The sequence below is a fragment of the Camellia sinensis genome, chromosome 10, assembly GCF_055761805.1.
Source record: "Camellia sinensis isolate YWXY chromosome 10, ASM5576180v1, whole genome shotgun sequence".
Taxonomy (NCBI): domain Eukaryota; kingdom Viridiplantae; phylum Streptophyta; class Magnoliopsida; order Ericales; family Theaceae; genus Camellia; species Camellia sinensis.
The window spans coordinates 178080369-178103556 of record NC_138970.1 but is presented as its reverse complement, the minus strand read 5'-3'; the positions used below and the strand labels follow the sequence as shown (position 1 = coordinate 178103556).

The following is a 23188-nucleotide window of genomic DNA, read 5'->3' as shown; positions in this document are numbered from 1 at the left end:
TGGGACGAGAACAGAGGAAGCTTCAAGGAAGAAAATTGGTGGTGATGGGTTGACTAGGTGAGTCAAGGACAGCGACTCGAAGGAGTTGGGCGTGAAGGTGGTGGACTCGAAGAAATATCAAGGTATGTGTAGAAAATTCTAGGGGACTAGGTTGAGGTCCGGCGGACGGCTAAGGTGCGGTTGCCGCCCGCCGGGGAAGCGAAAAATAGTAGGTTCTAAACCAGCTCTGATACCATGTTAAATAAAATGATGTATTATTGATTGATATCTGATTGTTATCTATTACAATGATTCATGATTCCTATATATAGAAGAGGGTGAGTGTGTAGTAGGTAAGGAGTAGGTGAAGTGGAGGTGGTAGTGGTGTAGTGGGTTAGGTTTAGTGGAATAGGTGAGGTGGTAGTGGTGTAGTAGGTTAGGTTTAGTGGAGTAGGTTTAAGTGGGTGAAGTAGGTGGATTTTAACATGTTACATTATGCCTCACCTGTCTGGTAATAGTCTCTTCTTTTTTAATGTTTTGGTGTGTGCAGAGTATACTGCTGCTAGGAGTTTACATGAAAAAAATTGGTGCTAAGATGTATAAATCTTCCTATGTAAATCTTTAAATCTTGAAACTTGAGGCCTCAATCACCCTTCTCAATCTAGATGAAGTTTGCAGCTTGAGGCTGAAAAATACACAAGATAATTTAGCTCACACAAGGCATCCCTTATAGATATGTATACAAATCAGTGACCTTGTAGGTTTTTCTTAGAAGGAAGAAGGATGTACCTCCAGGTGTTTTTTTTCTTGTGTGTGCGCGTGTGTGTGTGCATAAGGTCAGTTATCACAGTGTTTTAGTGTCAGTAACTGTGATAATGTAGCTGGAATCTGATAGGGTGATCACTGCACTAGGCAGTTAACTAGCAAGATGTCATGCGTGTGATTTGCTGGCTTCTGTTGCAAAGAGGCTTACATGCCCTTACCTTTTAGCTTCTTCTATTACGCAGTACCTGTTTAGGTGGAATGCTGTACATCATCTGCAGAGCTACCAGATAGACTTCAATCATAGATATTTCATTCAGATTGACGAGGAGATCAGAGATGTCTTTAACTACGAGTCATGGACCAGCTTCCACAAACCACATTGACTGAAACTCCGTAAAGTGATAAGAAAATGTGTTAAGGTTATTGTTGCTCTTAAGAAGGATGTTTGTAAAGTAACATTTTTTTTAATAAAGAAAGTGATAGACATGTAGCTTCAGGAAAAAGAGAAAAAGTAGTCCTTAATAAAATAAACATAAAAGGTTTTTGTTTTGAAGTTGGGAAAATAAAAATGAACAAGTATGAATATTTTTTCGTAAAGTAAACTGATAAGATGTAAATTCAAATTTCTTTCATATGCTCCTTAAGTTTGTTTTCCTAATATTGGTAACATATGTAGGCATCACAACATTAGTGGGAGGAGGAACAGGACCTGCTGATGGAACACGTGCAACCACTTGTACACCAGCAGCATCACATATGAAACTAATGCTACAATCCACAGATGACCTGCCTTTAAATTTTGGTTTTACAGGCAAGGTATGCTTTCTTCTTTGCAAACCAACAGTTGTGCTCCACTTTTTTGACTTGAATATGTTCAAGCATTATGCTGTTCAGGACTGGTGATTAACACTCTGAATCCTGAGCTAGCTTTCTGTGTTTGTATGCGTGTTCTTCACCTTTTTTCTCTTCGGAGAAACTGTTCATGCATACATCTGTGGCTCATGTGTTTTGTGTTGTATAACCTTTTGTCTTATTAGGGAAATGGTGCCAAACCAGAGGGGCTTCATGAAATAATTAAGGCTGGAGCAATGGGACTGAAGCTTCACGAGGACTGGGGAACTACTCCTGCTGTAATAGACAATTCTTTGACTGTTGCAGAACAATATGACGTTCAGGTACTCTATTACTGTGTGTGTGTGTTTTTTTAGAATTCTTCATGGGGAAAGAAAGGTGACTTTTATGTTAGCTCATATTTGTCATCTATCAATTCTGCAAAATTTGCAGGTTAATATCCACACTGACACCTTGAATGAATCTGGATTTGTGGAACACACAATTGCTGCATTTAAAGATAGAACCATTCATGCTTACCACAGGTACAAGCTGCAATCTCCCACCCACTCTCCCAAAAAAAGAAAAAAGAGGAAAAATTGAAGGTTCAATCATTTGAAATCTGTAGACTATTTAATAATCTTGCAGTTTGTTTGTCAAAAATGGATTGGATTCGTATCATATGAAGACTTTAACATTTAGGTACCATTGTCACAAATCTTGCTCATTCCAAAGGTGATGCACCTCTCTTCATTGAAGAGTTTCAGCTAAAAGAATTAGTGTAACTTCACCATTAAAAGAGTGAATTGTGCTAAACATACGAATTGATGACCTATAACCAAGCACCTTTCTAACTCGGATATCAAATAATGACAAAATTTATTACCAAAGTACCACTAATGTAGGGAATTTAAAATTTTCCAGTCCATTAGTGAGGGCGCATGCACTTTCTCCATTCTCGCATACAGTTTGAGGTCATGAATCCCACATGATGGCCCCTTTGTTGGTTCTTGCCTCTTGTTGCCTTTTGTTTACTGTTGCCATTGACTGTAAGCTTGGTTGTTATTTCCATAGGCTGTAGTGAAATTGTTGTATTGTCTTTGGCTGCATTTTGGCCCTTTGCTAGTGTACCCTCCTTTCCATAAATTTCTTTGGTGCTTTTACTGGATTTTGGAGCCCTTCTTTTTTCCCTTGGTAACTTGTGGTGTCATGTGTGAATTTATTTACATTACTAAACTTACAATATTCTGCTGTCAAGCCAAAATAGTTTCATGTGACATTATCTATTTCTGATTCTTTTTCTAGTTTTTTCAGTTTTTTATGTTTGTCTCCTTCTTACCCTTCTTGCCAGTGAAGGGGCAGGCGGTGGTCATGCTCCAGATATCATCAAAGTTTGTGGTGTAAAAAATGTTCTACCCTCATCAACTAATCCGACACGTCCTTTCACTTCAAATACCATAGATGAGCACCTTGACATGCTGGTATGAGAAGATAACATAAATATTGGTACGTTTCTCATAATGAATGGCTTTTCACAAATTGTAGTTGAATGTATACAGATGGTATGCCATCACCTTGATAAGGACATTCCGGAGGATGTAGCTTTTGCTGAATCACGAATACGGGCTGAAACAATTGCAGCAGAAGACATTTTGCATGATATGGGGGCAATTAGCATTATATCTTCCGATTCACAGGCTATGGGTCGTATTGGAGAGGTTACCATCTTTAATTTTCTCCCAGCTGCTTTTCTTACTTCAGGGCCTTTACATAAGTACTCTTCTTACCAGGTTGTTAACAGGACTTGGCAAACTGCTCACAAGATGAAGTTATTAAGAGGATCCATTGAATCGAGTGGATCAGACAATGACAACCTCAGGATAAAACGATATGTTGCAAAATACACTATTAATCCTGCTATAGCTAATGGGTTTTCTGAATTTGTTGGTTCAGTTGAGGTAAGCTACTTTTCACGTTGTTATATTGCATTCAACTTAACCTCATCTGTGAAAGAACAAATAAAAACAGATATTATGTCGGAAAAAAAAAAGAGAAGATTTTTATCTGAATAGTATGTTACATACATTTGGTTGGAGTCAAATGTGGATTTAATGAAAATATCATGTGTAATAGAAATGCATCCTGTACTGATCATGTCCCCACTTACTACCAACATCTTTGCAGATTTGTGAAACTATGAACTATCTGAAGGAATTAAGTTGCTATATAATAATTTCAATCATCAAATGTTTTTAATATTTGATTTTGGAGCATTTGTAGGTGTGACTTTAAATGGTGGTCATTGACACGTGACTTGATAATTATCCTAGAAATCTGAAAAACTTGCTCAAAATATTAAATGTTTTTTCTCCTTAAATTTTTTGTTAGCGTGAAATTTGATAAGTTGGTATGAGTACATAAAAAAGACATAAACATGCACATGGTCACATACAAGAGGAGCTGAATTCTAATATGAAAAAATAGTGCTCATCAAGTTGTTCCAACTTCCATGTGATGTACTGCTTTGCAACAATAATGCCCTTTGTCACATACTAACAATCTTAAATTGGAAAGCCTACCCACTTCTTGAATTTCTGCCCATACTTTTATAGGAATAGGAACTATTGGAGCAAGGTAAATTTATAATTACATATTTAAATATATTTATATTTTTTTGCAGGTTTTTACTTCTAAATATTTTTTTGAAGAAGAGCTTAAGGGTGTTTGGAGTATAGAATTAATATAATTATTTTATGACGGTTCTGTTGGACAATATACTGTTGGACTTGCTGATTCTACTTTAGATAGCTAATTAATTTCTGATTATCAGTAATAAAAATTTTAATTTTTGTCATGAATTTGCTGCAGGCAGGGAAGTTAGCTGATCTTGTTATTTGGAAACCATCTTTCTTTGGGGCAAAACCTGAAATGGTGATCAAAGGTGGCACGATTGCATGGGCTAACATGGGTGATCCAAATGCGAGCATCCCAACTCCGGAACCGGTAAAAAATGATATTATTATCTATACGAGTGTTCTTGCAGACTGAGTGACAGGCTTTGTTGCTGATAATGTCCAACATTCTTTGTTTGTTGTATTATCATGTTGTCTGTAGAAAATTTGCCAGTGAAAATTAAGGATCTTAAGCTGGTTTCACTTCGTTGGAATCTCTCCATGCCTCTGATTATATAGCATGTACTTTAGGCAGTTTACATGGGCTCTTCTATTTCCCCTACAGAACCTGTGTGAGGGATGTGCGATATGTGTGCCAATGTCCACTGGATATGATGAGGCTAAGGGTGTGCGATATGTATCCAACACCTGCACCCACTTTAGACTAGTGGATCTTCTAATTTTATATGATATTTGAAGAAACAAGAAACTCACATTTACTAGTAAATAAAATTTTCTTACTTTTCACAAGGCTAGGCGATAGAAATTCTATTTAATTTCAAGTACGTTTCTACATAATTTACATCATATTATCTAAGAATATTATAAAATAAGCAATATATACTAGTGTGTCGGATATGTTTGTATTCCTATCCAACTTTTGGGTACATAATCCCTGTATCTTAAGATTTAGATTTAGCTTAGCACTCGTGATGGAAAATGGCAGCAGCCAATTAAAGTCTATAAAAGGCGTGGATCCAACGGTTCTAAGGCCCAAGCCTTAATTTGGCATATGCTAGATGATGTGGGGCCTACTTGGGAGATTAACTAGACTTGGGATTTATTTAAAAGTGTCTTTTGAGTTTCTCAAGTCAAATGTCTTTAAATTTCTAGTCAAGGTCTTTGGGTTATTTAGTTGGTCAAAGAGTCTTCTTGAGTCTTTCACATGATTAATGCATTAAAGAGTCCTAGGGAGTCTAAGTTAGTCATGTCATTTAATTTGGAAAGTTTTAGAATCAAGATGAAGTGAGTATAAATTATATTGTAAGTCTTGTGGCAAATTATGAATGGAATGAATGAAAATTAAGCTTATGCTTCTATGATTGTGCTGATGCAATCTTTCTTTAGTGTGATGCTAAAGAGCCCATTGGTGTGATGCCTTGGGTTTTCTAGGTGTGATATCTAGATCTATCCTTCTTTAACCCTTCCTTTGCTTCCTACAAATCACTGTTCATATTTACTGTTCACAACCCCCAAAACAGCCCTATTATTTGTGTTTTTGCTCATACTTAGGCCTATTTCGAATCTGTCCTGCATCAACTTGGTATCAGAGCGAGAGTAGCATCATGTCTACACGATCCAGAAAGCCATTTAGGGGAAGATTAACTGATTACCAGCGTGACGAGATTCTGCTAAAGCTTGTGGAGCAGATAGATAATTTTAGTCTGCGCATCAATACTTTGGAAGGCCAAACAACTCAACCTAACAATGATGAACAAGGCGAAAACTCTGGGAATAACAATACTAATGAAAATGGCGAAAATCAAGGCCAGCACACGGAAGAGCAGCGTGTAGATCCGCTACGAAGGCAGCAATTAAGGGCTGGCCAAAATCAGGGAAGGCAGCAAAATTCCATGTCTGATTGGGCCCATGATTTATTGCAAAGGAACCAATATGAGACCTATGATTCAGCCAGAGATATCACTAAGAAGATTAAAATGGAGGTTCCAGATTTTGAAGGTAAGGTCAATCCTACTTTGTTTCATGATTGGCTTGCTTCTATGGAAGAGTACTTTGACTGGTACGATATGGCTGACGATCGGCGAGTGAGATTTGCTAAAATGAAGCTTGTTGGATTAGCAAAAATCTGGTGGATGGGTGTGGAAGGTGATATTCGAAGGTTGGGGCAGCCACCAATTGGTACTTGGCAGGAGATGAAAGCCAAGTTGAAGGAGAAATACATGCCATCAAATTACCATGAGAAGTTGTGTGAACAACTGATTGAATTAAAGCAAAGCCGCATGACAGTGGCTGAATATATGCAGAAATTTGATGAGCTAAAGATGAGGAGTCAAATTACGGAAGATTCAAGTCAAGCTCTTGCTCGGTTTAAGGCTGGCTTGAGGCCTGACATAAGAAGGGAGTTGCTTCGCCAACCCTTGTACAGTCTCGAACATGCCTTCCAAGTTGCTTTGGATATGGAGGAGTATTTGAACCACCCAATTTCTAAAAAGTGTGTCTCAAGTTGGAGAAACCATAACCAAGGGGTACAATGATGCAAATCGTTTCTGGTTCAATGTTTCAAAGCAAACTTCTGTCAATACGGCTGACCCAAAAGGGAAGAATTATGCAGCTAACAAAGGAAACATGAAGGAAACCAAGTGCTTTAAGTGTGGTGAATCTGGTCACATGGCATTTCAATGTCCAAAGAGGAGTTTACATATGGCAGTGGAGCAAGAAGCTGAATTCGATCAACAAAACAATGATGATAATGATGATTCCTTTGATGTTGGGGTACTAAATACAGATGACTTAGAAGATGAAGAGGTGGACAATTCTCTGATTTCTGTTGTCAGGCGTATCCTTGCAGCGCCAAAAACTGAAAAGGAAGACTGGAGGCGTACTTCTATTTTTCAAATGCTGGTTCGCTGTGGAAACCAAGCTAGGAAGCTTATCATTGATGGTGGTAGTTCCATGAATGTTGTATCTGCAACCACGGTGGAGCGTCTTAAGCTTCCTGTTCAACCACATCCCCATCCATATAAGGTAGCTTGGATCGATAACACGTCCATTCCCGTAACTCAGCGCTGCCTAGTCTCTTTTTCGTATGGTTTTTATAATGATTCTATCTGGTGTGATGTAATTCCCATGAATGTCACACATATCCTTCTTGGAAGACCATGGCTTTATGATAGAGATGTGCAGCATTCTGGAAAAGAGAACACATATGCTTTCTCATTCAAGAACAAGGAGATTGTTTTGAAGCCAATGACTACAGCTGAAATGGGAAAATTCAAGGAAAAGAAGCCAAGGGATGTCACTGAAAATAAGCCAAAATCTCTCCATATTCTCACCAAGAAGTGTTTTCAAGCTGAGAGTATGGAACTGGGAGTTATATATGCCGTGGTGGTGAAAGAAGTGTCAGATTTAGCTGCTGAATCTGTCTCTGAATTGCCGACAGAAGTAGCCAAGTTGCTGTCCCATTTTTCTGATGTTGCCCCCAAAGAACTCCCAGATGAATTACCTCCCATGCGCAATGTCCAGCACGCAATAGATCTCATTCCTGGATCACAATTGCCTAATCTTCCAGCCTATCGCATGAATCCAAGGGAGCACACAAAGCTTAAAAGGCAGGTAGATGAGCTACTATCTAAGGGGTTCATTCGTGAAAGTTTAAGTCCCTGTGCTGTTCCAGCTTTGCTTACACCCAAGAAGGATGGTAGTTGGCGCATGTGCATAGATAGTCGTGCTATAAACAAGATTACAATCAAATATCGATTCCCTATCCCGAGGCTTGATGATATGTTGGACATGTTGGCTGGGTCTTGTCTATTCTCAAAGATTGATCTGAAAAGTGGCTACCATCAGTTATGTATAAGGCCAGGAGATGAATGGAAGACAGCTTTCAAGACCAAGGATGGCCTCTACGAGTGGCTAGTCATGCCATTTGGTCTAACAAATGCCCCAAGTACATTCATGCGCTTTATGACACAGGTATTACAGCCTTTCATTGGTCACTTCCTGGTTGTTTATTTTGACGATATTCTAATCTATATCAAGACCAAGGAGGAACATATCTTTCATCTTCAACAAGTTTTGAGGGTCCTCCGTCAAGAGAAGCTCTACATTAACTTAAAGAAGTGTTCTTTCATGAGTCCAATGGTTGTATTTTTGGGTTTCATTGTGTCGTCTAAAGGAGTGGAAGCCGATCCAAGTAAAGTGAAAGCTATCCTAGAGTGGCCAATTCCAACCTCCTTGCATGAAGTTCGCAGCTTTCATGGGCTGGCGACTTTTTATCGTCGGTTTATCAAGAATTTCAGCACGGTAATGGCACCTATCACTAACTGTATGAAAGGGGGACAGTTTGTTTGGACAAAGGCAGCAGCAAAAGCTTTTGAAGACATAAAGAAGATGATGTCTGAGTTTCCTGTTCTACACCTTCCTGACTTCTCAAAGGTATTTGAGTTGGCGTGCGATGCTTCCAATGTTGGGATTGGGGGTGTGCTGAGTCAAGAAGGGCACCCAGTTGCCTATTTCAGCGAAAAACTCAATGAAACCAAGCAAAAGTATTCCACGTATGACAAGGAATTTTATGCAGCGATTCAAGCTCTTTGCCATTGGCAACACTATCTTCTTTATAAGGAGTTTGTTTTGTTTTCCGACCATGAAGCACTCAAGTACATCAACTGTCAAAAGAAGCTGAATCATCGACATGGTAAATGGGTTTCATTTCTGCAGGAGTATTCTTTTGTTATCAAACATAAAGCTGGCTCTGAGAACAAAGTTGTTGATGCTCTTAGCCGAGTGGTGTATGTTCTCTCTTCCATGGCTCTACAGGTGGTGGGTTTTGACTTGCTCAAGAGAGATTATCCTTCTTGTAAGGATTTTAGCTCTATACATGCTCAGTTGCTGGCTGGACAGCAGGGAGGATATGGTGAGTTTTGTTTGCATGATGGTTTCCTCTTCAAGGGAACTCGCCTCTGCTTACCCAACACATCAATTCGTGAAGATATGATTTGGGAATTGCATTCCGGAGGAGCAGCAGGTCATTTTGGAAGAGATAAGACAATTGCAATGGCCGAGGATCGCTTTTATTGGCCAAAGCTGAAGCGAGATGTGGGCAAGGTTGTTTCACGATGTCGTACTTGCCAACTTTCGAAGGGAAGAAAGAAGAATACAGGTTTATACACTCCGTTACCTGTGGCCCACGAACCTTGGCAAGATTTAAGTATGGATTGTGTCCTTGGATTACCAAAAACCCTTCGAAAGCACGATTCTATCCTTGTGGTTGTGGATTGCTTCTCCAAAATGGCACACTTTATTCCTTGTTCAAAGACATTGGATGCAGTCCACATAGCTAAGCTCTTCTTTCAAGAAGTTGTCAAACTTCATGGACTGCCAATGACCATTGTCTCTGACCGTGATTCAAAATTCATGAGCTACTTTTGGTGAACACTATGGAAGTTGCTGAATACAAAGCTGAAATTTTCTTCAGCTTTTCATCCGCAAACTGATGGTCAAACGGAGGTTGTTAATTGCAATTTGGGTAATCTACTTCGCTGCCTTGTTAGTGATCATGTTGGCAGCTGGGATCAGGTACTTCCTATGGCAGAATTTGCATACAACAGCTCTATGAACAGATCTACAGGTCGCAGCCCTTTCGAAATTGTCACAGGTTTGCTTCCAAGGAAACCAATCGACTTGGTTCCCCTATTTATTCAGGCTCGCCCAAGTGCTGAAGCTGAAGCTTTTAGTCAACATATCCGTGATATCCATGATGAAGTGCGACGAAAGATTGCCATCAGCAATGAGGGGTACAAACAACATGCTGATTTGCGGCGGAGGTTTGCTGAATTTGATGAGGGCGACATGGTCATGGTTCGAATCAAACCCGAACGGTATCCTAAAGGGGTATATAAGAAACTTCATTCGAAGAGTGCTGGACCATTTAAAGTTCTCAAGAAGATCAGTTCAAATGCTTATGTGCTCGAATTACCTGATGACATGAGCATAAGTAATGTGTTCAATATTGAGGATCTCACTCGATATTCTGGGCATGCTAAGAGCAGTAACTGGGCTGACCCTGTGGCATCTCTCCCAGCACCCAAAATTTTTCAAGATGAAATCGAAGACGTGGTTGATCATCAAATTGTCTCAACTCAACATGGAGGTCATCAAAAGTATCTCATTAAGTGGAAGGAACGTTCACTGTCAAATTGCACTTGGATTACTGATGAGGAGTTTTGGCGCCTCAACCCTGACCTTTATGAAGAGTTCCATGCTTTTAACTCGACGGGGTCGAGTTCTTTCAAGCCGGGCAGAGTTGATGGAAAATGGCAGCAGCCAATTAAAGTCTATAAAAGGCGTGGATCCAACGGTTCTAAGGCCCAAGCCTTAATTTGGCATATGCTAGATGATGTGGGGCCTACTTGGGAGATTAACTAGACTTGGGATTTATTTAGAAGTGTCTTTTGAGTTTCTCAAGTCAAATGTCTTTAAATTTCTAGTCAAGGTCTTTGGGTTATTTAGTTGGTCAAATAGTCTTCTTGAGTCTTTCACATGATTAATGCATTAAAGAGTCCTAGGGAGTCTAAGTTAGTCATGTCATTTAATTTGGAAAGTTTTAGAATCAAGATGAAGTGAGTATAAATTATATTGTAAGTCTTGTGGCAAATTATGAATGGAATGAATGAAAATTAAGCTTATGCTTCTATGATTGTGCTGATGCAATCTTTCTTTAGTGTGATGCTAAAGAGCCCATTGGTGTGATGCCTTGGATTTTCTAGGTGTGATATCTAGATCTATCCTTCTTTAACCCTTCCTCTACTTCCCACAAATCACTGTTCACGTCTACTGTTCATATTTACTGTTCACAACCCCAAAAACAGCCCTATTATTTGTGTTTTTGCTCATATTTAGGCCTATTTCGAATCTGTCCTGCATCAACTTGTGTCCGATACTTGTACCTGAGTCTATATAACATGGATTTCAGGTGCTCATCAGTGTAAGTTCAAATTCCCAGCAGTTATGCTCATCTGCCTGCCCAACTAGCAGGATGTAGACCTCATAAGCTCTCACAATTATTATTAAAAACACAAAATCTGATATTTGTCCAAAAAGAGTTAAAGAAATTTTATAGTTGAATTATTGGTTTGACAATCTATTCAGCGGCTTTTCATCAGGCAGCCAAGAAGAATTTTTTTTTATGAAAGTCCAATTTTTTATTGGAATGCATGTTTTTGCAGGTGATAATGAGGCCGATGTTTGGAGCATTTGGCAAGGCTGGAAGTTCTAACTCCATTGCTTTTGTCAGTAAGGTGTGGACATCTCTCTCTCTCTCTCTCTCAATGTGCTTGTAGCCTTGTAGAATTCATCGATCAACCTTTTTCCGAACAGGTGGCCATAGAGAATGAGATAAAAGCCCTGTATGGACTCAACAAGAGGGTGGAAGCTGTAGGAAATGTGAGGAAGCTCACCAAACTTGACATGAAGCTTAATGATGCCCTCCCAAACATCAAGGTAGATCCAGAGACGTACACAGTGACAGCAGATGATGTGGTTCTTACCTGCACTGCAGCTACCACGGTTCCTCTTTCTCAAAACTACTTCCTCTTTTAGGCATCATGGATAATGGCTCTGATATTTCACTGTGTTAGGTAACTGCTGAAATGAACTGTAATAAATGAAAAATATTTCTCATTCCAAATTTAATAAACAAAAATATCAAATTGTTTTCTGATTGCTGCCTAGATGATTTGGTTGCATCTTACATTCTGGGGTCCAATAAGTAAATGAGTCCATCATCAGATATCATTTTGTGAAGATAATAAAAATTTGTAGTTTTGTTAAATATTTTGTGTTCCCTACAGTTAATAGTGCTTGAACATGAGTCAATTACTTGTTATGGAAACCACGCTTGTATGATTTATTATTAAATTGATATTTGGTGCAATGTATTTAGGAACAATTCAATGTATACCAGTTAGGTCAGTTGAATTTTTTTGGTGTTGACAGTAATGATAATGGTGATAACAAATACTGTAGTACCTTATGGAATTCCTTCATATAAGTGTATATACTCATTTTGATTATCCAATGTAGGAGTCTACAACAAAGTCTCATCTTGTTGTGTTAATGGCTTTAGTCTTACTTTATTGGTGTTATCTGCTAATCTATTTGATTGGATGAGGAAGAGCTAATTAGATTTGTGGCAATATTGACATGTGAATTAAAATCGACATGTATCATAATAGGGGAGGATAAAACATATGGGGTTGCTAGTATCATTGTTAAAAAATAAGAATTAGGCTGATGTTTGATAATTGTTAAGATTTAATACATCTAATTAGGATTGACGAGGCACAAAACACAAAAAAGAACAAAACAAGAATCTAAATCAAACATACAAAATCACTAAGTTTTACGTGGTTCACCTTAGAATAGGATTACATTAACCTCTTTATAGTTTTACTATGATATGAATGTATTATAATACGATATAGAGAGATGTGGCACTTTAACTCTAAATACGTAGTTGAATTTTAGGTCGAGTGGTTATTGTTCAATATTTATCAGGATTCACATTGTCCCAATGGTAAGTGCTCAAATTTGAAAATTTTCAATTATTTTTTTACTTTAGTCAATTTTAATAAAGCCAAAGAGTTTTGACTTATCATATTGAATGCTAAATGCATTAGAAGATAGCCCTAGGTCTTAATCATAATAAACCAATTTGTCCCTAGATTTTTATTTTCAAAGTTCAACTCTAAAAAAATTCAGCCCTGCTAAGTTACCATTTAAGCTTTCTTTACTCGTCCCTGGAAAAAACAAAAAAATTGGACTTCTTTTGAGTCTATATTTTTATGCTACAGAACATGGCTTGGGATGTAGGACCGGGGCGTCTTAAGTCTTAACCTAACAAAATTTATTTACATGTTCTTTTAATGAAAATGTTTTTGCTGACAATGCTTTTTTGTTTCCTATTTTGAAGCCCAATAAATTGTTGATGTTTGAAGTCGGTTAATTAGAATTATGGAGAAAATAAGGTTGCTACTTGCATGTTTAAACAAAAAATATTATATAGTTGACAATGGTGCATTTAATGAAAACATGGTTGGTAACACACTTTTACTCGGGTTATGTTCAAACATACACTTGTTAATTTAATGAAGTATTTAAAAACTTTAGGCAAGTACAGTAAACCATAGACCTAAATATAGTCAAGTTGCATATGAACATTATTGAGTAAACAAACAACTATTCTAATCATGTTCATGTTCATACTCCCAAATCTGTCGCTAGTGGATGTTCTTTTTGTGAACACTAAGAAGTGCTGGAATTCATGGGAAGATGCATATCTTGTATCATATCATATGTAGCATGAGGTCTCAGCAATAATAAAATAATTATATTCTTGAACTGAATATTCTAGAATCAAATTATAATTTATGAAAATATTAAAATTATTTGTAAATTACTTATTGAGTTTTTGAGTTTATGTAAACAACGGTTTGTGGGTCAAGACGTTACAAATGGTAATAGATTGATATTCCCAGTTTCTAAGTTTGTGATTGCGACTTATTCTGTAGAAAATTATTTATTGGCATAAAATCTTAAAAATTTGGGTTGAGGCATTACTTCGTATCCTCACTTATGTTAAACTCAGGACTGCATTTTCTACTTTCATTTTTATGTTGTTTGAAAACATTCATTTCATTTGAATCTTATAGTACTAGAATGTGAATAATTTACGTTTCATTTGTTTTGATAGAAAACGTATTTATTTGATACAGCAGAAAAATAGAACAAGTTGATTTGAACTTGAGGGATGGCATGAATGTTTTGAGTTTTGAGTTCATGCCAACTGGTGATGTAAACTGACTGAGGAAATAAATAAACATGTGAATTGAATTAATGCTATAATTAGGAATATTCCTAGTTTATTAGAGTGAGATTGATAATATAAATTAGGTGGAAATTGCTTATATTATATAGATAGATAATATGATTCACTGTCGAATCCTAATATTATATTAAATGATTAGATTATATGGACAAACTATAAGTTATATTATATAGATAGATAGATAATATGATTCGATGTTGAACCTTGATATTATATTATATGATTACATTATATGAACACACTGATCTGTCATGAAAATGATAATAATATTTTCTTATTTGCTTATGTTTTGTTGGGAGTGGCTTCTGGATTGAAGAAATCATTTTTCACATAGCGAACATGTGAGAATTGAAATATAATTGTTAGCCTCGTCAACTGGTTTTTGAGAGAACATTGTTATATTAAAATAAATTAATTATGTACCATAGTCTTGGTTTTTTATTTATGTCCTTGTAAGTTGTATTGTACATGATTGGCTACAGGGCATAGGTTGACAATTTCCCACATTCCTAGCCGCCCTTTTTGGATCTCGTTCTTATAATTTAAAGCATTATTACACAATTAGTTATTATTGTGTAGCAAAGAAGTTATTTGAGACTGAAAAATTGAAGATGATAGGTGCACAAAGTCTCGTGTGCAATTAGATAGAGAAATTAGTAGTTGGAAACCAAGAATAATAATTGTCTAGTTGAAGGTTTTGAGGAGATCTCGTTAATTTTCACAATAAAATCACGTTAGCAACATCTTAAAATTTTTCCTTATTATTACTACCATTCTCACATATCATATATATGAGCAAAGATAATGGTTACTTAAATATTCTACACAATTTCTTACACTCTCATATGATTGTATAAAATATCGTCTAATCTATTAAAACTGTCCAATCTGCACTGATTCATCTGTTAATTGCGGATTAAATTTTGATATATTCCGCCTTTGAAGCTGTTTTCCTCTACTATAATTAATATATATATATTTTTAATCTCTAATAAAATATCAAAATAAAAATAAATAAAAGATTTAAGACGTGAAATTTATTACAAATTAATAATTATATATTTGAAAAATATTCTGTAAAATTAATGTGTTATATATATAAAACATACTATACAAATATTTGATAATTGTTTAAGAATATTTTTTTAATCAACTAGCAAATTAAAACCGTCTCAAATCGCGATTTGATTATTTGTCAATTTACTATCCATGATTTAATTTATAATTTTACTCTCAAACTATTCGAACTGCATTATACACGCCCCTACTTGGTTGTAGAGTTTACATATTGTGAACCTCTTGCCTATCTAAGAGAGTGTGTACAAAAATATGTAAGACTAGAGGTAATTAGCATTGTTGATTAATATATATGCACTTGTGCTACTTGCAACAGAGAAAATGGGACACAAAATGCATAAATATGAGACAATAAATCTATATATTTTGTGTTCAATTTTCTTTTCTTTTTTCAACAAACGTCAGTTGTTAGTTGTTAGATTAGTATTTATGGGAGTTAACTTTCTTATCTTTGCAAAATACTAAGTGTTTGTCACCTAATTCAACTCTTTCTTAAGGAGAGTTGAATCCATAATTTTCTATTTAAAACTAAGTTTTTAAGAGAATCACAGTGGTCAATTAGGCCTTAGTCTTGGTTTTGAGTTCATTTTTCTTTGTGCACCTAGACTTATATATATATATATATATATACATATATAAAGAAAGATTATGGTACACATCTTTTTTAAAAAAATAATATAACTTTATACTTTTTGAGTCATAATTATATATAATAAAAAAAATCATAATCAAATACTATATAAGACATAACCAAACATATCAAAATAATGTCAAAACTAAGGGCGCGTATGATAAAGGGTGTTTATTGTAAAAAATTTCATATATACACACTCTCATATACAAGTTATGACATTTATGGATTGAATTATTATAAATGTCATAACTCAATCTTATAAAATTCATAATTAAAAAAATGAATTATAACCATATACCACATAAGGTACAATTAAAAAATTCTTAGGTCATAACCAATAAAAGATAACAAATATTATAATTAAAGATACATATAATATACATTTAAATTTATTATGCTATATACTTTACATGAATAAATTTCCCAAATAGGAGGGGGGACCATGGCCACATAGGTCAATATGTGACACGTTCACATGAAAAGCACATTGTCAAGTAATAATGAATGAAATAACAGTAATATTATGTATACAGAGAACAAACAAAGAATCAAATATAGAAATTGTACATTTGAATGATTAATTAGATAATCGGGTGGTCAAATAGATGATCAGATGATAGTCGCGATCAATAAACTCTGATTAGTCAATCATCCGATTATCCAACTAGTTGTCTGACCGATCATTCAAATGAACACTTTTTATATTTGATTCCATTTGATCATTTATATATATATATATATATATATATTATATAATATTATTGATGAAATAAATAGACATGGGTGCAAACAACAATAGGGTCCTTTACTAGGGGACAGTTTATTAAATTTTTGGCTACTGGAAAGTATAAGTCTTTATCAGTCCCATTATGGGAGAGAGAGAGAGAGAGGGAGAGTAACAGTTGCACAGATCGTTCTTGTGTGTTTATAGAACTGAAACATTGTAAAGCAAACCAAAAAAAGTTGCCACATAAATAACCACCCTAGTTGGCTTCAGGAGAGAAGAATCAAGTCATGTTTGGTGTTGCCTTTTGAAATTATTTATAACTTTTAAAAAAAAATGTGTTTTAAGTCTTTGGCATTGTTTTTGAGTTTATGAGATAAAATTTAAAAAAAATTAAAAATGGCCAAGTAAATGTGAGGTTCATCACTGCTAAAAAAGTAAAATAGAAATCATTTATAAAAGATTAAAGAAAGAAACATTTCTTATATCAAAATATACTCTATTAATCTAAGTCAGAGAGTCTTAATTAATATTGTAGCAGTGTATATTCAAGACTCACGCCTTCTCTTATAGATTCACCAGATTAAGTTAAGACCATATGAATCCAAACATCATTAGGCAAAAATTGATACTTTTAATTTTTACTTTTTATTATTAATTTTTCACTTAAAAAAAGGGTACTAGATAGACCTCTTATGATGTTCATTAATACATACATGAGTTACCTCATGTCAATCATTTTCCTCATTTCCCTGCTTTCCACGGATATCATTAACTCATAAAGTTAAAAGTTTGTTGATTAGGTAAAATTGTCACATGTCACAACTTCTTTGTATAAATTGAACGGTCCAATCAATTTTTTTTTTGAAGAGAATAATCTTTATAAAAAAAAGAAATCAAATGGATGATTCAGGATTGTTTAAAATATCTTATACTTTATAATTTTTTTTTGAAGAGAATAATCTTTATAAAAAAAGAAATCAAATGGATGATTCAGGATTGTTTAAAATATCTTATACTTTATAATTTATTTTGAAATATGAATTAGGTTTAAAGTGATGTAGTAAAGAAGTAATGTGATTTAAATAAAATGATATGATTTAAATATGATAGTGATTTTTTAATTTTTTGACTTTTTTTAAAGAATGTCAAACCTAACCTCAATTAACATTGGATTCAAATCTGTTTTTGGATTTGCCAAACGAGAACTTAAAAAAAAAAAAAAAAACAGTAACAGCTATGAACTACCTACCAAACACAGCTTTGTCTTTTTCCACGGGTCTTTTCCATGAATTTTTTTATTTTTACCACAGCCACACGTTTTGCATATTGTTTGAAACAGTTGATTTGCACTCAAGTTTTCCTTTCAAAGAAAACGATTCCCACTTACCAAACACAAACACCATGCTGTTAATTACATCTCAAGTAGTCACCATTTGTATTGGTTTGTTTGTGCCATAATAAATAAATAAATAAATAAAATACATAAATTATACGTACTTCGCTAAGCTTTTAAAATACTATAAAAAATGTTACAAATTTAATATAATTATATGAATTTCTCTTAAGATTTTAATTCATTTTCTCATCAATAATTCATTAGCCACATAGATGGAATGATGTTGTTATATTTTTTTAAACTGAAATCTATTTTAATTTGTTTACCTATGTATCTTTATAGCAGGGTTACAAATGAACCGAACTGTTCATGAATAACTCTAGCTCGAGCTCAGCTCGTTTAAAGCTCGTCTGAGCTCGACTCATTTACTAAATGAACGAGCTCGAGTTTCATTTTTAGGCTTGTTTATTAATTGAGCCAAGCTCGAGTAATCCTAAACTCAGCTCGATAAGGCTCGTGAACATAAAAATAAATTTTCAATAATCTATTTTATTTTTTATTTATGTTTGGTATTTGTGTAAATTTACATATTTAATTGATGAAATTTATTATTAATATAAGTATTATTATATATTTTGCTCATAATTTTGTATTTTTTTTTATCTTAATAAGTAAATTAATTTAAATTAAATTTTTTTCAAGCTTAAGCTCGAGCTTGAACTCAGCTCATTTATGTAATCAAGCGAGCTCATCAAGCCCGAGTTCAACAAATATTTGACGAGACGGGACAAGCTGAGCTCGAGCTTGAGCTCGAACTCGATTAATTCTTAATAAACAAGCTTGAATATTCAAAAGTTCGGCTCAACTCGTCTCGTTTCCAGTCTTACTTTACACTATAAAGATTAGTTTTGGTCTTATTAATTTACTAAAAGGGAGGCTAATGTGATTATATCAAAATTATTGAATTTACAATATATATATATATATATATTTTTTTAAATCTCAAGACATGTCAGTGTTATTTATCCAAAAATAATAATTAGAAGCCCTTTTCATGTTTCTTATTTTATTTTATAATGATTTATAAATTTCTCCTCTTGGATTTTATTTACCACAAGATATGCCAATTTTAAAACTTATGGAAAAGAAGAGGATGAATCTATTATCCTCTCATTCCTCCATTTGATTCTCATTTGGAAGGGGTAAAATTAACGTAAAATTAAAGGAATTTAAAGAAAATTTATATGCCAAATGAAATGTGTTAAAAATAAATAACAATAATGTTACGATAACTATATATATATATATATATATTAGAAGTTATTTATCTCTTTCATTTGAACCATCAATGTCCTCGTTGATGTAGTAGTCTACATCCAATCTGCAGTATGTTTCTCTTTTAGCTTAAAAAATCATTGGCCAAATATCCCTCCCCACTATCTATCTCTCGAGCTAGCAAATGCACCCAATCTCCCAAAACTCTCTTTGAATTTGATGAACACTCCTCATTCTGAATTGGTATGGCCTTTTGCTGGAAAAACGTTTTTCTGTGAACAATTGATCCCGAATTATTCTACTATAGATCAAACTGGTACAGCTCAACCAAACTCCTTTTTGAACATCTCGAGTTACTATTATATTAATTTAATGAATCTTATCACTCATATTTTTTATTAATTGATGTCACCTTAATAGGAAAAGTGATTTTTAGTAGGCTTTTGTACAAGACAAATAATCAGTGTGTTTGGTTTCAGTTTTCTGAAAATTAAATTTTCAAAAAAAAAAATTATATTTTCGGTATTTGCTGAATTTTTTAAAGATTTTTTTTCACGAAAATTATGCCTTTTAATTGTATTTATGTTAGGTGTGTCTAAATTTTTTTTTAAAAAATATTACTTAAAATATTTTAAAAAATTAATAAAAATATGAAAAATAAGAAAGTAAAATTTTATTAAAATTATTTTTAAAAAACCTAAAAACAAACATAGTGAATGATATGAAAATGAAAACAAAAGTAATAAAAGTATGTAATTATTCAGATCATGCCTGATGAATATATCAGGTTTTGTTTTTCTTAAAATTACCTAGGATACAACCCACCACTTTTGAACTGAAAAGTCACCTTTTTTTTTGTTTTTCTTTTCGTTTTTTTTTTTTGTTCATGTAATTTTCCTATTCTTTTTTTCTTTCGCGTGTTCTAATTTCAACTTTGACGTGGTGCTTGAAAATTATTTTTTTAGTAATATTTTTTTTTTTATAAAAACACATGCAAAAAAATAGATAATAACATTACAAGTTATAATGATTTTTTTAATTAAAAATTAAAAAAATGATTTATTTCTTAATTTTGCCTCTCCAATTCTGCATCTAATGATATAAAATTGGATTCGGGGTGCCTGCTGTGCACCCATGCACAGCAGGCACGGCTGTGCCTCTGATAGCCTCTGATTTGGAATGAGTTATATATAACTTAGTGATATTATGCTGAAATATGGCTGCTGAAATGTTGAAATATGGCCTGCTGTGCGTGGGTGCACAGCAGGCACCCCAAATCTTATAAAATTTGAGGCAACTAAAGATGAGAGAGAAGAGTGTGAGATCGTTTCACATAGATTTTAGCAACATTATCAGGGATGGGATTGGAAAGGCTCAATTAAGGGAGGTAGCAAGATTGAAAAACTAAAGGTCCAATTTTATTTTATTTTATTTTTTATTTTACTGAGAAAAAAAAATTAAAACAAGGTTTTAGTTAAGTACATCTCTCTTTTACAAAGCATTAATTACTTTTTTTATTTTATTTAAGAAGCATTAATTACTCTCTCAAACAAAAGTTGTCATTAGAGGATAAGGGATTAGTTGGATAAATGAATCCCATTCTTACTTGTAATATTTGAGTTTGAATGATTGTTGCGGGATATCATTTTTTTTTTCTTTCTTTTTCTTCATTCTTTTCTTGCCTATTAAACAAAGAAACACAATTTAAAATATATATATATATATCTAAGAGAAAAAATATTACTTTCGATCATTAAATGAAGTGAGATTGCTAATCATGATTAGTAAAACCATAGAAAAAATGCTATGTATTCCAAATATTTTATGAAGCCTCTCATATGAGGTGGGAGACACACAAATCCACATGTGTGTGGGTTCTACATCCATACGAGAGACTTGGTAAAATATTTGATGAAATATTTGAGATTTCTAACATAACACAAACCATAGTGGTATTGTTAATCCATCACTTAAGAAATTAGAAATACCAGGTATTTATTAGTTTCACTCTTTTTAGATAGCCAAAAAAAAAGAAAAAGACAAAAATACAATTCAGGGGTTGTTTGGGGTGTCCTAAATAAGTGCATTTGTTGTCTTTTTAGACTAAAAAGTTGAGGGAAAAAATATAGATGTTTGGGTTAACTTTTTGACTTTTTATGGAAAAATGTGTAATAAAAAATTGTAACAATTGGTTTGTAGAGAAAAATTAGGATTGGGAGTTGTGTAGCCGTAATTATTGACTTTTAGTGAATAGTGTTAACTTTTTAACTTTTTGAATATTTTTTTGACTTTTTGACTTTTTTTAAGTATCCCAAACTTGGCCTAATTGTTTAAAAGTGAGTTCAGATCAATGGTAAAGTTTATAAATATTAGTAATTAAAATTATAAATTGTTTTCATGAATTTGTAATTCTTTTATAAAAAAAAAAAAAAAAATCTGCTGAATTATAACTTTTTTGAAACCAAAAAAAATAAATAAAAATTTAAACAATTTAGGAACATAAAAAATTTTAAATATAAAATGTACAGATGTGACACATTTATATTTGTAATGACAAATATAAATATTTTTTATTTCACATTTATACATTCTAATTTCTATGTTTAAAACTTTATGTGTTCCTCACCCAGTTAAATATATATATATATATAGGCCCATGTACATCATATGGTGATGTCAATTTTAATTTCCTTTAATATGCCAAACAAACAGAGCCTAATGAAGCTGTTAATTTTCACAAGTTATCTTCAACAGTTGACTCTTATCTTCTTTTTCCCCAATCAAATGTGCCAATAATTATTTGGGTTACACTTACCGTCACTAACTTAATAACTGTTAATTACACCCACATCTAAACTCATCTCTCTCTCGCACTCTCTCTCACAAATAAGGTTACTGTTGTGCTAAAACTACAATAATAATTATTATGTCTTAATTTGAGATGTATTATAGATTTATTTTTATGATCTGAACCGTTCATTTTGTAGGGTTTGTTAAATATTTTATGCCTACCAAAAATCATATTAATCGGATATCAATTATTATATGATCGAATTGCATATTTTTTATACTATTTTCAAAAGAAAAACTTTTTTTTTTGTTATCTGTTATATAATTATTGATATCCGATTAATATAATTTTTGATAGGCATAAAGTACTCAAAAAATCTTATAAAATGAACGATTCAGATCATAAAAAAAAGTTCATAATGTATCTCAAATTAAAACACAACAATCACTACTGTGTTTTTAACATAGCAGTAACCTCAATTCTCTCTCTCATATACAAACAACACACATATTTTATTACTTTATATATATATATATATATATATATATTATATGAGCAATTTTAGCCTGTTCGGATAGTTTGAACTTTGGTTTGCCAATCCTTCGACAGCAAAGTGCAATCGCGATTGACAAATGTAATTATTGCAGTAAATAAGTGTTGCACAGGCAAATTACGAATATATTTTCTGTGCTGCACTCTCTGAGAAGGTGGTTCAGAGTTTCATCAGTTACACCACAACGAGGGCATATCGCAGATGTGGTCATGTTCCTTACAAGCCTCATGTGGTTAGTAAGCAATCTCCCCTTAAGAATGAGCCAGATAAAACATTTTAATTTCTGAGGGACCCTGATTTTCCAGAGCCATTTCCAATCACCGTTCTCCTCATCCTGCCCTGCAATGATCTTATACGCAGAGGAGGTAGTGAAATTGCCACTATTGGAGCCAACCCAAACTGGTGCATCTGTGTAAGTGACGAATCTGGGCCTGTGAAGTGTGAGTATTTCTTGGACATCTTGAGGAGTTAACAGATTATTCAAGGCAGCAGTGTCCCAGTTGCCTTCATCGTCGAGGACAGAGCTAACTTTTTGGAGACCATTACCTTGTTGGGAAATGTAATTGGTAGCTAAAGGTTGATTACCACACCACCAGTCACACCACAATGATATATGCTCACCATTACCCACATTCCATTTGACTCCCTTTTTCAAATAATCTCTATTCTTACATATGCTTTTCCAAACATGAGAAGATCTCTTT

General features: G+C 33.8%; 1 protein-coding gene across 2 annotated transcripts in view; it reads left to right on the top strand.

The window, feature by feature from the left end:
• The window catches only part of URE (urease), a 31080-nt gene extending 19044 nt beyond the window's left edge, over positions 1–12036 (top strand). The window contains exons 11-19 of one of the 2 annotated variants that reach the window (XM_082892917.1): positions 1421–1560; positions 1782–1919; positions 2029–2120; positions 2927–3056; positions 3135–3293; positions 3366–3533; positions 4444–4578; positions 11432–11503; positions 11583–12036. In XM_082892917.1, coding sequence (XP_082749043.1) covers positions 1421–1560; positions 1782–1919; positions 2029–2120; positions 2927–3056; positions 3135–3293; positions 3366–3533; positions 4444–4578; positions 11432–11503; positions 11583–11804 — 1256 coding nt within the window. In that variant the 3' untranslated portion in view covers positions 11805–12036. Of the gene's footprint in view, positions 1–1420; positions 1561–1781; positions 1920–2028; positions 2121–2926; positions 3057–3134; positions 3294–3365; positions 3534–4443; positions 4579–11178; positions 11263–11431; positions 11504–11582 lie in introns of those variants that run through there. The other variant, XM_082892918.1, reaches the window with a different exon arrangement.
• Positions 12037–23188: the final 11152 nt, after the last annotated feature.